Consider the following 15253-nt stretch of genomic DNA (forward strand, 5'->3'; position numbering starts at 1 on the left):
GTCCCTAGAAAATGGATCTCTGAAGCTTTCTGTTATAAAACAAAATACTTTATTTTCTATTGGTTCTTTTAGGAAAACGATTGTTCAGTCTGAATATTTTGATGACTGACACCGCAACAACAATTAACTGGTCATTTATGTGAATCTTATATTCCTCATTAACATACATTTCAATTTATATCCAATTGAAACCTTTATCGGTTAGAATAAATACTTATTCTGTCTGATTAGACAATCTAATTTGTAAATAAGAACTTTCGTCTAAATTTGAACGAATAGTTTCACAATATTTGGGCGCCGAGTTAATGTGAGTCATTAAAGAGGAATAATATATATTTGTAAAACCTCAGCCAAAGAATTTGAAGTAATTCCAACGTTTCGCCTGGAAATCTGGTCCAAGCTTTTTCAAGGAAAATATAATCAAACATCAAAATTATTGAATATCAGTATACAGTAAACCGAAGAACCATGTACCTATTTATATTTCCTTGAAAAAGCTTGGACCAGATTTCCAGGCGAAACGTTGGAATTACTTCAAATTCTTTGGCTGAGATTTTACAGATGTATACTATTCCTCTTTAATGAATCTAATTTGTGTTTGAATATTAAAACTAAACAAAAGTATTGTCGTTGGGTTCATACAGTCGTATGAATCCTATGGTGATATCCTGTCTTTCTTTATTGAGATAATATTTGATAAGTTTGTTCAGGTTAGAAATAATTTTCATCACGAATTCAAATTATCTGGAAGAGTTATTAAAAGTCAAATGAACACTACAACTTTTGCCTTGTCTTAGATATATACTCCTTTTCTTAAAATGTTTACTGTTCGTTTGTTTGTTTGTTATTCCTCCCCACAGAATGTATCATTAGTTCTTGAATGCTGTACAAGTATACTAGCCAGTACTAAATTACCATTAATTATACAATTAGTTTGGAGATGTACAAATGTGTTATTGAATGATCACAAATCAACTGGTTTTCAATTGAAAAGTTTAGATTCTGTAAGTTTTGTTTCGCCGTTGTCATGTTAACATTCGTAAAAATATGCATTGGAAACAATCTCATTGTTTACTATGTTTTAATTGAAAAAGTGGCTATTAACTGCCGCTGCACTGGCAGTTTTTTCCTGCTTTTGTTACTTTGTATGCTCTAGGAGGGCTATGTGATCTGCATAGTCTATTTCATCCAACTATGTACTAAGTGCTCATTCTATTCTGTGCGTCTTCTGAGATGTAGAATTCTTCATAGTCCAGTCAACACCTAACAAGAAGAGAAAAAGCGAGAGTAGACAGCCTTGTCTAACTTCAGTCTTAAATTTGAAGCACCTGTGAGTTACCCTGTATACGTGGGTTTGCAATGCAGATTTTCTTCGTAGTTCCGTATAATGGTGACGTCTTCTTAGGTACTGTATATCGTCATAGATTTCACAAGGTTTCACTATCCATTCCGTTGAATGCTTTCTCATAATCAAGGTATTCGATGCATATCAGCGAGTTCCATTCTAGTGATTGTTCAACAATGATCCGCAATATCGTGATTCGGCAGAATAAGGCGAACCCCGATATGAAATATATTTCAAAGTAATGTGTTTATGTGAAAATTATATTGGATACGTGTATCATGTTCTAGAACCGTCCGCTATCACTGATTGGATTCCAAAGAAAATTATCAGCACTTCCGTATCATTTGCATACAGAACATTTAACTTGAATCATGCCTCAAAGATGTTTGCCTAATCAGGTATATCTGTTCTAATATCTAATGAACAGGGTAGGCTCAATAAACATACTTTTAATCGAGTTTAAAACTCACGTCATTCTTTCTGGGTGTATTGATTGGTATAATTCATTCGTATTAGATTACCATCAATCTTAGAATTTTGGGTACAGTTACGTCAATTTTTAGTTTTTTAATTGTCTTCAACGCTTTTGATTTCAAGTATTCTGTATGATGATGAGTTATTTCTAAGTGTAACGGTGTCCTTTTATATTTAATATTTTTACCTATGTATTTTGAAAGCAATTTAACCCGTGATACATGATTGTTGAAAATGTCGTGGAAATTTCACTTTTATTTCTTTACTTATAACAGCAATGTGTGTAAAGTAATTAAACCTATTAAGTTATCCATATTTATGTCGTGTAATATGCGTTTATGGAGTTCCAATTAGCGTAAATCATCTTCCAAACGTATGTTTTTTTCGTACTTGACTTCTGATCACACTTTTGGTGTAAGGTTACGACACTATCCGGCTTAACAAAGTAAAGTAGATGTAGTGGAGTTAGAACCCGCAAAATGTTAGCTAGAAATTAATTCTTTAATCCTCCTTTTATAACTTGTGACCGCTAATTATGGAGCAGTGACTTATCGATCGGATCAATGACGCGTAAACACGTGCGAGCAGTCTAGAGCCCTGGTTGACCCTGCTTCTCGCCTAGCCCAGCCAGATAAGTCCAGAACACAAGTCTCAACCTCTGCGATATGAATCATTATATTTCAAACATACTCTGTTTATATACCAATCAAACAGACCACATCGTACCATAAAGTAGGAAATAACATTTGCACAAGATTTGGCCAACAGGAAAATGACACGTGAAATAAATATTGACCAGTAGGGAAACGACACGTGAAATAAAAATTGACCAATGGGAAAATGATGCTATTTCAAGTTTAAGGATAGCATTAGACTTAACAAGATAATTTTTGGGATAATTTTCTGAATATCCCAACACCTCCAAGCCACTGAAATTCTAACAACTCATTGACCTTTTATTAATGGTACTACTCATAATATGAAGTTTGTGTTAAATGAATGGTTTTAAAATATTAGTTATTATTTTGAATCCTCTGTTCGACAAACAAATGAAATCGAGATAGCAAGTTTTCTTTAATCGTCTACTCTAGGGTGATAAAAAAGTGTTCATTTCAATCTGATCCGTTCATACTTTGTGCTTATAATTTCGCTACTCCAATTTCAATACTATGAACGAAAATACTTATCTTCTCTTCTTTTTGTTACCTAACTGACTAGAGTAAAAACAGCAGTTTAGTAAATTAAACTTTTTGATATTGATACAAATAAATTTTTTATCAATTCTATATCAATGAAAAATGATTAGAATATTTAGAATGAGTATTTGTTATTTAAACAAATCATTGCAGGAATATCTTGAAATTACATAAACACTGTTTACAATGAACAATTTACTGTGGCAGAATTTCAACCTAACTGATATTGACTGTGATCTAAAGTAGCGAATCCCCAACACAACCATGTAGATCAGCGTTGAAGTTAATGAAAGGAAACCATTACAGTAAAAAAAACAAGGCTTTGTGAATTTCCTGTGTTTATCGAAAGTTAAATATAATATATATCATCAGAATGGCTCTTCTCGCCGTCTCACCTTTGTGAATACATTATTACTACAAGACCGGAAGGCCCCGGCTTCAATCTTCTATGCAGTCGCTTAATTGATTGACAAGACTTATGATTCAGTTAGATGCTTTTACTGATGATTTAGTCGAAGATGTCACTTCATTCATACATAAACATGGACTAACAGTTCAGCGATATGATATATTATTTACTTACATCAATGTAGACAAATGACAATAGACACACATCTCATTCGGAAAACGTCAAAGTTTTGGTTCACGGAAATCCTAAAGTACCAGAAAATTTCCATAAACATGGCATCTAGATCGCCCTTAAATGTCCTGGTACGGTCGAGGGCGAGGAGAGTTTGCTTTCCCTCTCGAAAAACTCACAAGGCCACGCGTATACAACTACTAACAAGGAAGTCTTACTCACTACCTTCTCGCGGCACTGGTGTTGTTTACGAAATTGAGAGGACGAAAAGCGAATGTCCGGCGCTTTAACGAGGTTGATGGATATGGAGGGTCCACCTAGGGGGTTCGGGAAATCCAGATTCCAAGTCAACGGTGCACATGAACTCCAGGATTCTGAAGGAAAAATGGCGTATGAACCAATCGTTGGTCACCGGCTACCACGGGACTGCATCTCCTGACGTTGTTGATCAAACCTTTAGGTCAAATGGCTCCGGATGTGGTCCCCTAAGAAAACCGCCTGCTTCGGTCTGGGCACCCGGGTAGTATCACAACGCACACACAGATCAAGTGACTTGTGTGGCGCATATGTATTCGGTGCCCCTTTGTACCCATGTTTATGTGTTCAAATAAGCAAATAAACAACTGGTAATCGATGGATATGTGCCTAATCTGTGAATCTATACGGAAAAATTCAATCGAACAGAACGAAGTAAAGAAAACATACCAGCCAATCTGACTTCATTAAAAAGCTCACAGATCTTGTCGCCGTTGAAATGTAGGGAGTACTAGAGGTTTTAAATTCAGTGAAGTATTCAGACCGTAATGTATGTCTCACTAAATTGTACGTGGATCATTTATTTGATATTTATTGTTGATTACATATATCTTTTTATAAAAAGTCTGCATTCAATGGTGTAACGCAAACTTCTGTACACTTATCTTCGCTTATTTGGGTGCACGTATGTCGAATGAGATTGAACAATTTCATTCCATAACATCAATCGAAACATTCAAACATCCTTTACAAACGAATCCAAATCCATCCCTTTGCACAAATCCATGGCTATATGGACTAAGTAGTTAATTGGATAACGCGTTGGATCTTTTAAACAAAAAGTAACAAATAAATAATATATTTATAATATCCCAATGAGTAGAAAATTAGATTTTCTGACGTTTCGTGAGTTAGTGTAAGTCACTTCTTCAGAGAATAAATAACCAAATTAAAATTAATCCAAGTTTAAATAGTACGACGGAACAATAAGAATAATATTTGATCAATCAAAAAAGTAACAAGTTCAAATCCCGATTTAAACATAAACATGGGTACAGATTCATCTGGTTGATTAGTCCCTGATAGATTCCACTGCTAACCACTATCCAACTCTGCTTAAAATAGTGAACTACTTCCAATTTGTTATAAGAAAAGAAAGTATAGCTAGTGATGATTCACTTGTTTTAGTTAGTGTTTTTTTCCTCGTTCTATTTGAAAACGTCATAATTCAGCTGAGTCATCTTTATTTTTGTTTTTCTCTCGTTCAGTTATTTGTTTGCTTAAATAGTTGTGTTTTCGTTAAAGACAAATTAGTTTTGATAGTCTTCGTGAATGTTGTGTGTTCATGTATGTGTCTATATATAGGAATAGTATCAATTTGACAGTCTTGTTGTCTTTCAGCTCATATTAACTTGGTTAGTAGTCCCGTTTGTTTGTTTATTCTACTACTATTCGTTCGGATTATTTTATGTATGGTAGATATTTTAAACTGTTAAAAGCATATATTAATAGTAACACGCAGTGAAAATCGTCTTTATTTAATCTACATTGATCCTTCAGTAGTTTTTTTGCTTGTTTTAAAATTTTTAGTTGATATTCGTTATGGATTAGTCTCAATTACGGTGCCAATGAACATCTATTCAGTACTATTTGGTTTCAATAGTACTCATACTGACATCAACCTGTGATGAATACACCCTCTCTCTCTTTCTCAAAATTAATTAAAATTTGTACAAAACCATTTCATTTAAATTATGTAAATTTTGTCAATTCTTTTCATTAGAAGTACAGTGTATTTACATAGTAATTAATGTAGTAAGGTACTCATAATAATGTCTAACTTATGTAACATGCTACAGATTAATATCCTAGAAATCAACCGTCTACATTATTATATAACTTGTCCAGTAACTGGAAAACTTGTTTGCCTAAAACTCTGACTCAATTTTCTGTTTGTGAACTATTGTGTATCTTGAATATTGAGTTATTGATTCTAAATGTCATAAAAAAGATTGGTATCTCCACAACTTGTGTTCATTGATGTGTACACTTTCTTTGGGTGTATGTACCTACATCCTAGTATTGATTACTCATATTGAAAATTGAACACTACACTTATCGTTCCAAACTGCAGACGGTTATTCGCTAGGTTATTAAATCTATAATGGTCAACAATATAATCAACTTGGTTTTACATTCATTACCAGTTGTAAATATTTGTGTGAAATAGTACTCTCCTGTTTAGTGCATATCGATAATATTTATTTCAAACGTTCTCTTGCATTCAGGTTTCAAGTACGTATCCAGTCACAGCTTTCTGTGTGAAAGTATTCATACTTGTGATGCGAAGGAATGTGAATTTAATATTTTCGTTCCTTTTAAGTCATTTCTTATCCGATAAGTCATAATGTCTTGTTTAGAAAATTTGCAACAATACATTCAGGTATCTGTCTGATAGTTTCACATGCTTTTTATTCAGTCGAAGTCTGGAAATAAATTCCGAGAGTTTATGATTACATGTAGTAGGTTCCATTTATGAATTTAAATAAATTGTTATTCGCTAAATTGATTATTCATACCCTCCCCGGTGTTTAGATGTAACCAACTGAAATGTTTCTGACATGAGGTTTCATAGATGAACATTGGAATGTTTTAAAATTTAACCTTGTCGTTCCACCATGTGCTGTTTAAAATAAACACTCTTTATTGTCTGCCATCACCATTTTCTCTAATCATTGTTTATGAACGAATAAAGACGATTTGTTGTTTTAAAAGCTTTGGAATTGTCTAAAAAATTTCACGTTGTTTCTTTGTTTGTAACTCTTAATATTTATGTAACGATTAATTTGTGATATAGTTATTTCACACACCTTGATATATATATATATGCCTTCTCAACTTTTCTATGCGTTTAAAATTCTAGCTGATAGATTGGCAGTTCACATTACCACGAATATCTAATACTAAAAGTCAAATAGTCCAACACGATCAACAATCCTCTACAACAGCAATTCAAGTTAATGAGATGAAATTTTTGAAAACAGATTTCATGTTAATGTTTGTCAAATATATCATGAAAATTTCACCAAATTTATTAAACTGGACATCGGAGTTAAATCAATTGGATGTTGTGTCAAGAAGTAAATTTTTATAAGGTTTTATAAATGTTTTAAATATTTTTTGTTTATAATTTGCTATATTGGCGTAGATTCAAATAGCCAAATTACCGTTTTTTAACTTACATCATTTGTGACATAGAAATGTCGATCTACCAACGGGTGGGAAGTATGATATGCTCGTGACATACCTGAACTCTAAATACTTTATCATGAATGTTTTGGAAACACTTTTCGCGTTTAGTAGAATGACCGAGTAAACAATGGTAAGGTTCGGGGTATGTTGTTCGGGTAAAGTTGACTGTGAATCTTCATTGATTGTTGGAAGAAAACTTGGGGCGACTAAATCAAAACGTATTATCACTCAGTGACACCATTGACTTTCAATCTGGACCATGTTGATAGTTTCAGACTATCCGGTTAGGAGCTCGTATGATAACCTCGATCAGTGCTTTTAGAAGTTGAATGACGTAGCTTTTAAGTTCCAGTATATCTTCGTACATGCCTTTCCAATCTATCTTTTGGAACAATATCCCCATTGCTTAGTTATTCTCATCCCCACTACCACTACATTGTTTTGAATTCTTCGATGCTTGTCTTACCAATTTCATCCAATTGTGCTGATATGGCATAAAAACGAAGGTTAACACATATTTGTACTTGGCTCTAAGTTGATTATCACAAATGGTTGAAGCCAATCGATAAAATAACCTAAATCTCAGTTTTATCGTAGTTACCAGCCTGTATATAAATACAGATCCATGTAATTACATACTGATCAGTAACTTCACATGTTCTTGTTCTCTAACCAGCATGTTACACTTTTGTGGCCCTAGATCTGATTCCAGTTAAATCGGACGAATGATTGGTGTCGAAATACACATATAGTCTATCCTCGTATAAAATCATCGACTTAAATCGCGTTAGTGAATAACGGAATTAAATAAGTCAAATACGAGAATGAATTTCGAATACGTACACATTGATCTGGACAGACGATCAGAGAGACGAAGCAAAGCCAAATGATGCACAGTGGAGAAGGCGTGTAAGCCAACTCCCTCTAATCAAGTGTTAATCAATATTTATAGCCAGACGGACATGTGGTGAATGAGATAAGGAGTGCACATACACACATATATAAAAACAGTCGAGGTTGATAAGCGAATAATCAACATGGTAAAAATATGACTCAAGTATAATGGATAAATTGGTTTGTTCAGAAGCTAGACAAGGTATATAGGCTTAACATAGCAACCGACACTACAGCACTTCTGGGATGTCAAGCCTAATAACACTAGTTAAGCTGTATTGTTGTTATGGTAGTTAAATAATAAAGCTATAGTGTAGTGGTTAAAATGCTGTGGTTTGCAAATACTGGGTTGCTAGTGCGGATCTCCATTTGGGTACCCGAATAGTAATCATTGCCACTCTTCAAACAACTAAATTGTGGCTCAAATTTAGTTAAATTAAAAATCCTGTGCTTCATCCGTTTTCCTTCCGCATATAAGAATCATTTGGTTGTTAAATATAATAGATTGCAATAGGTTTTACAAAGTTAAGCAAAGTTAACCGCTCTCGTTGATAACAATTAACTGTCTAATAAAATGCAGTACATTTCCTCAATTCATCATAGTGATCAACTACTGCTTAATTGGTATTATTAAATTCTAATTAAGTTCATGTTACACTAATTATTTTCTATTGTTTGATTTTTCCTCTAGTTTCAATATCTGATTTATTCAAACGTATCGAATATGTCAAATCAAATTTAACATTTTTAATTCATTATTCTAAAACTACTGAATTTGCGAATAGTAATAATTATACTAATAACAATCATAATGATAATAATAAGGATAACAAAATGACAAGCCAAGGTAATTTGTCATTAGAAAATGTAGCATTGATTATTCGTTTACTTGAATTGTTAACAAAAACATCAGAAACAGTAAGTTGCATTTTACATTCAACTGCTTATTGGATCAAGAGATTTCAACCGTCATTATCTACATCACCAAGTTGTAATATGATGTTATCGGATGATTGGTTAAATCCACTTGTCAGATTTGCATTTTCATTCAAGGTGTGTGTATATATGTATTTTAATTGTAAAGTAGTTCCCTTTTTTAGAATTAGGACAAGACTGATTTTAACCTAGTTTACAATATGAATTGATATCTATTAGACAACTTTAAAGACTTAGGTGGCAATATATTACTTACGCCTGTTACTCCTCGTGGAGGAGCATAGACCGCCCACCAGCAGTTTCCATCCAACCCTGTCCTGGGCAATCCTTTTTATATCTGCTTCTATTTCCCGATGTAATGTGTTCTTTGGCCTTCCTCGTTTCCGCTTCCCATCAGGATTCCAAGTTGGGGTTTGCCTCGTGATGCAGTTTAGTGATTGCCTCAATGTATGTCCTATCCACTTCCAACGTATTTTCCTGATTTCCTCTTCAGCTGGAAGCTGGTTTGTCCTTCCACAGAAGGTTGTTGCTGATGGTATCCGGCCAATAGATGTCGAGTATCTTGCGTGGACAACTATTTGTAAATACTTGTACCTTCTTGATGATGGTTGTAGTAGTTCTTCACGTTTCAGCTCCGTACAATAGGACTGTCTTGACGTTCGTACTGAAGATTCTGACTTCGATATTGGTTGGCAGTTGTTCTAAGTTCCATATGTAGCGGTTAGCACTCTGAGCTTTGAATCCAGCGACCCGAGTTCGAGTCTCGGCGAGGCCTCCAAACTCCTCCTGTAGCCCTTCTAGTGTTACTGCCGGTACCATGCCCAGATAATTGAGGAGGGTTAGGTATTGGGTCGACAACCCCATCCTGTAGAAAAGAGAACCTTGCTAAAAAAACGCCAACCAGGTTAAACATATTAAACCATTTAAACTCTGCCCTGGAAGTTGAAGGAAGAATTATGACGCCTCAGGACGGAAGCCGACATTCTTCGGAAGTCACGAGGCCGATGACCTCTCTAACAACCGACGCAACAATTTTTATAGGTACATAGAATTTTTATACTCTATTTTGAGGTTACTTAATAATACTTGTCCCACGGATTAAACCTAATACTTCTAGGTTCCATCTCACTTTTCTAGTTGTTGAAATTGTTGTCTTGTAAAGAGCGCAATTAGAAATATGTTTTTATGGTAATTTAGTCATCAGATATATTATGGTCTTGTGTACTGCATTTAAGTAGATTGCAGTTGTGTATCTTTTTTCATCATTTTATGGACGGTTAACTAATCATATTTTGTAAAGCTAATCGACTTCTAACTAATTAATTAACTGCATGTTTTTTTGTGAATAACTTGATATAAACATGTTATGTTATCCGTTCATAACTAATCAGTGCCTGTAAAAGTTTTCATCAATTTATGTAATTGTGACACCTACTAACTTTCAAGATACTGTAACTAAATAACTGATAGTACACATTAAATTCCTTGAAAGAAATTGCGATGAAAGTGAAAGAAAAAACTGGCCAGGCATCTCTGGCTCTAGACTTCGTACCAGTTAAAACTAGATAACCGTAACTGTTTTTAAATATTTGAAGAAAATAACGCTCCATGTGTTCGAATTTATCACCATTCAGTATCTCGTACAGAGAGACATTGACAATGAACTATTTGATCGACACGATCCTATAAGTTTGAGGCGTCATTTTTATCTTTGGGCTAATTGAATTCTGTTGACTAAGTTACGATTTGGTCAGTGGTGTAAATGACTCGTCATCACGTCCACTATATTTAAATGTTACTGCTAATCGACAGGATTAAGTCCACACCATTGTCTAAATAAATATGATCGATCGGTATAAAGATAAAATGTTTTGTAAAAACAATTGTTTCTTTATTTTTATGACTTGTTACCCGTTTATCAATTTGTAACGTTACACGAATCAATACAGAAAACTGTTAATCTCATAAATTATCCCCTTATTTATTGAATATCACAATCATATATGTAAGATTATTTCTTTTAGTGCTAATAATAAAGGGATCCACTTTGAAATTAGTCATTTGTTATGTTCTATTGCTTAGGTTAGAAGATAGCTGATTTGATATTATTTCTGGTAATTTGTAATTTGTACAACAAATTCCTTAATTTGTAGATTGGAAATAATTTCCACTTGTCTTTAATCAATAATTCCCTTACTTTAGTACTGAAAAATTAATCATTCTGATAGTGATTAAATACTTATTTAAGTATATATTTTCTGCGATTGACTCTGAATACTTTTCTATCCTTAAAAAAAAATAAAAAAGTTACAAGTAATAGTCGAATAACTAAATGCAGCTACTGTATCAATCCATGAATTCGTCTACAATCGTATTATATGTACATAATCAGTCAGTTATGATCAACACAGAGCCTGGGAAAAATACACGTTGGTCCAAATCGCCATGTCATATTAGCACAACAAGATGAATAAAAAAGAAGTCAAAACAACTGTAGTGTTAGTGATAGCGGGAAAGATTAAATACTACAGAGTGCAGTTCTAAAAGATAGAATGAATTCGAGAAATAAAAAGTTCGAAGATTGAAACTCATTAAAAAGAATTAAGACAATTCAGCAAAGAAAATTTTCTATTCGATAATATCATTTGCAATGGTCGTTTTGAGTTGAGTAAATTATTTGTTTGATATTTCTCGAAAACAGTTATCCATCCAGGCTTATTCAGTGTAACATAAAACCAAAATTATAATCTGTAAAACTTCATAGTTCTTAGGAAAACCCTCTTCATGAACATTAGGTTCAAGGCAGATACTGCTGCAAAACGTTTGGAGAATTATCTGACGAAATTCTTGAGCAAAATTTTGTATACCCCTAAGTTTTACAAACAGCATTGAGTTAAACGTAAAACATATTTCAAAGAAATACCGGGGTAAAAAATGTACAGAAATTAGTAAATACACTTCTGCTTATTAATTATCCTCTGAAGTCCTAGTATCATTTGTCAACAGTGATTAGGTGAAAATCAGTTAGTCTGCTAAATAATTAGGAATTTGTTCGAAGCCATCAATAATTCCCCAAAAATATCTTTAAAAGTCGGAAAAATGGTGGGCTTCAAACAATCAGGATTCTTGGGGAACTTTTGAATGAATTCTGTAAAAGGACGAATTATATTATCATGATCCGATCGAACGATTGCCCAATTCGTTTAACATGTTCTTCACAACCTTTTATATTCTTAAGGTCACATTTGATACTATAAAATACCCTTTTTGTCTGTAAACGAATTAACTTTTCGTTGAAGCTTCTCTTATCCTTCCTCCTTTTGTTTTCTGTTTGGAGCTTAAAAGTAGATTTATGTGGACTAGGAAGCGGTTAGGAATCCGATATCAAAACTTACAAGTACAAGACATACCAGAGATTTACTCTTCTAACAATTTTTCCATTGGTGTCATTTTTTAGTCACTTCAGTTCTCAAAATTATTAGAGATAGCTACTGTGTGCAAGTGTAATTGCAGAAACTGCACACCGACAAACTATGAGGTGCAAAATTAGATTTTCATAGTTTGCTTCAAATCTAAGAAGTAAATCAGTAATATCAAACAACTGATGCACACATCAAATTAATGTTATTAAAAACAATTTAAGAAGTCTTAATTGTATTCCGTAAGTTTATTTCATACACAGTCTAAGACATGTCACACTCTGTTTTTCCCTAATTTATAATCGACATCGTAAACCATAAAAATTCTGTGAGTTATTTAGAATTTAAAATCCCATTAGTTGCAATCGATTTGTCGAGACATATGGAAATATTTCTTTGAAGCAATTTTATGTTTTTATGCTTGTAATAGAAAGATTCATAGTTCATAAACAAATAAATAATATTGATACTGCTACTGATTTATTTTTAGAATTGTGTCAATGATCTCGATAAAAAGTCACCTCATTCACAAAATTCCTCATTAAATATACACGATACTCAATCTTCTAGTCATTCACATCATCGTCACAGTCAAAAACACTTGAAAGAACAAGAAAAGGTATTAAATTTAATTCTGTTTTCATTTTCCATTGGAAAAAGAATTCCACCTTTTTGTTGTTGTTTTTCTTTTACAAAAAGGTTACTATGGCACAATCAACTTCTGATATAATTGACAAATTTTATTTAAATACTTTTACTGACACTGAATGAATCGGTTGTTTCGTACAACCAATTTACAAGTTCTCCAACTGTGAATAAACTATGTAAAATAGGATTACTAGTTAATTAAATGAATTTACTATTAGAGCAGTGGAGAGATGATTTAGTGGTTCGACTTTTGGTCACTGAGTCGAAGGTTCGATCCCCGCCCTCCCCTACCTCCGGCACCCAAGCAGTATCAGTAACCTTCACTGTTAGACCGTGACTCGAGGCCATATTAAATAAGTTATTATCAGAATTAAACTGTCATAGATAGAAAAAAGTTTCAACCAAGATAATAAGACTCATCATGTAACCATTGAAACCAATCGAGAATGGAAATATGTAGGCTACAGAACAACCAATCAGGCCTCACTCCTAACATTTTTACTAATACTTTCATATAATATTCATTTACTCAGTGAAGGATTCTCGGCACGAAACACGCAATATTGCAGTAAATTCATTTTTAGTATACATTGTAGTTGTAAAGATTTAAAAATTATATTCTAGAGAAAATATTTACAATCATTATCAACCAGTTCTGTCTCTTTGACATGCTTTCATTGTCCAATATATTTGATAATAATTAATCAAGTCGATATTAAAAATATCAAATTAATACAATAAGGTTATCATAACTACAGAGAAACGTGAGTAGCTGAAGCTCTCCATACATTGCTAGATCTTACTGCCCTCAATATAAAAGTCCTTACAATCCATCCGACTTGGACCATCTGTCCGAGCTAACATATCTGATTCTATTCACATCTCACACTGTTATCATACATACTGATTCAACTCTATCCTTTTACATTACGAATTTCATGTTTTTCTTCCATTAACACATAAAAATACAATATATCTCACATGAATCACATTAACCGGAATGACATGTCATCGATTGAGAACTGCTTTTTTGATTGATCCTACTAAGTAATTTTGCTTGATACCTTTGTACTATTTAAAATTAGGTTAATTTAATTTGTTTACTTATTCTCTGAAGAGGTGGCTGACATGTAGTCAAGAAACGTCGGAAAATGTTATTTTTCTACTCATTCAGATGGAACAAATATATTATTTTTAATAATAATAGTAGTACTCGTTTTATTCATTACTATGATCCATGTTACAGTAAGGAGTTTTCAACATCGGTTGTCCAACGTCGCAATAAATTTCTCATTAACATACATTTAAGTTGAAATTATTCGGAGAATTATGTTGTATAAATGACTTTTTCAATAGTTAGTATCTGCCGCTTATCTTTAGTCGTAAAGTCTTTCTATCAGTTCTCGGGTGCCAAAATTGTCTTCATACACTTCGTGAACTTAGAAGGTGCAAAACACATACCGAACCTACGGACACTAATTGCCAACTGAATGAGTGCAGATTGCATGTCTTTGGTATCATCACCCAGTAAGACAATATCATCCGCATACTGAAGGTCGAGAAGTCATTCTCCAGGCATTCGTTTAAGCGTTGCGGAATTCTAGAGATTGATTCTATTATGGCTTGCAGTATTCAAGATTGATACTGATACACAAATTTATGTGCGAGACCCGAGCGTCTACTGAGTGAGAAGACTAAGAGCGAAGGAGGAAGCTTATAGATCAAACTGAATCAAATGAATAAAAACTCATTTATGTGTGTACGTGTATATGTACTCCTTAGAATGTAAAACTATTTCTTGACCAATGACTTGCACTTATCAATAGGAGAACTTCAATTGGCTCAATATGAACTCCTCATTCTGTGGATTGCGATTGGTCCATTTTCTCAGGTTTAGTAGTGTCAATATTATTAACGCTTGGTAACATCTAAATGATTTTTGATATAAAAGCGTTTTATAAGGGAAAATGTGTAGCAACATCTCTGGCCAATAGAAGTTTAGAAAGGTTTTGTAAAAAGTCGATATCATACTTTATCATTTTTCATTCATTCCCTGTTGAACAAAGATCCCATCCTCGTCAAAACGTGAAAATCGTCATCGTAAGCCACGTACTCGTCAACTGGATACAGACGGTCTAATGGATGATATATTACACAGTAAGTTCCAAAGAGCATTTTAGATTGCATTTAAAGTTTTTACTGTAAACAATACAAAACGAATTTGTGATTGTTTTGATCATGCACTATACATCAC

General features: G+C 33.4%; 1 protein-coding gene across 1 annotated transcript in view; it reads left to right on the forward strand.

Annotated features, from left to right (window-relative positions):
* Positions 1–15253, forward strand: part of MS3_00008091 (uncharacterized protein) — a 37280-nt gene that overhangs the window by 18965 nt on the left and 3062 nt on the right. The window contains exons 14-18 of the mRNA XM_051216436.1: positions 861–1004; positions 6774–6990; positions 8688–9049; positions 12842–12970; positions 15066–15156. Coding sequence (XP_051067026.1) covers positions 861–1004; positions 6774–6990; positions 8688–9049; positions 12842–12970; positions 15066–15156 — 943 coding nt within the window. The remainder of the gene's footprint in view (positions 1–860; positions 1005–6773; positions 6991–8687; positions 9050–12841; positions 12971–15065; positions 15157–15253) is intronic.

The sequence above is a fragment of the Schistosoma haematobium genome, chromosome 4 (assembly GCF_000699445.3).
Source record: "Schistosoma haematobium chromosome 4, whole genome shotgun sequence".
Classification (NCBI taxonomy): domain Eukaryota; kingdom Metazoa; phylum Platyhelminthes; class Trematoda; order Strigeidida; family Schistosomatidae; genus Schistosoma; species Schistosoma haematobium.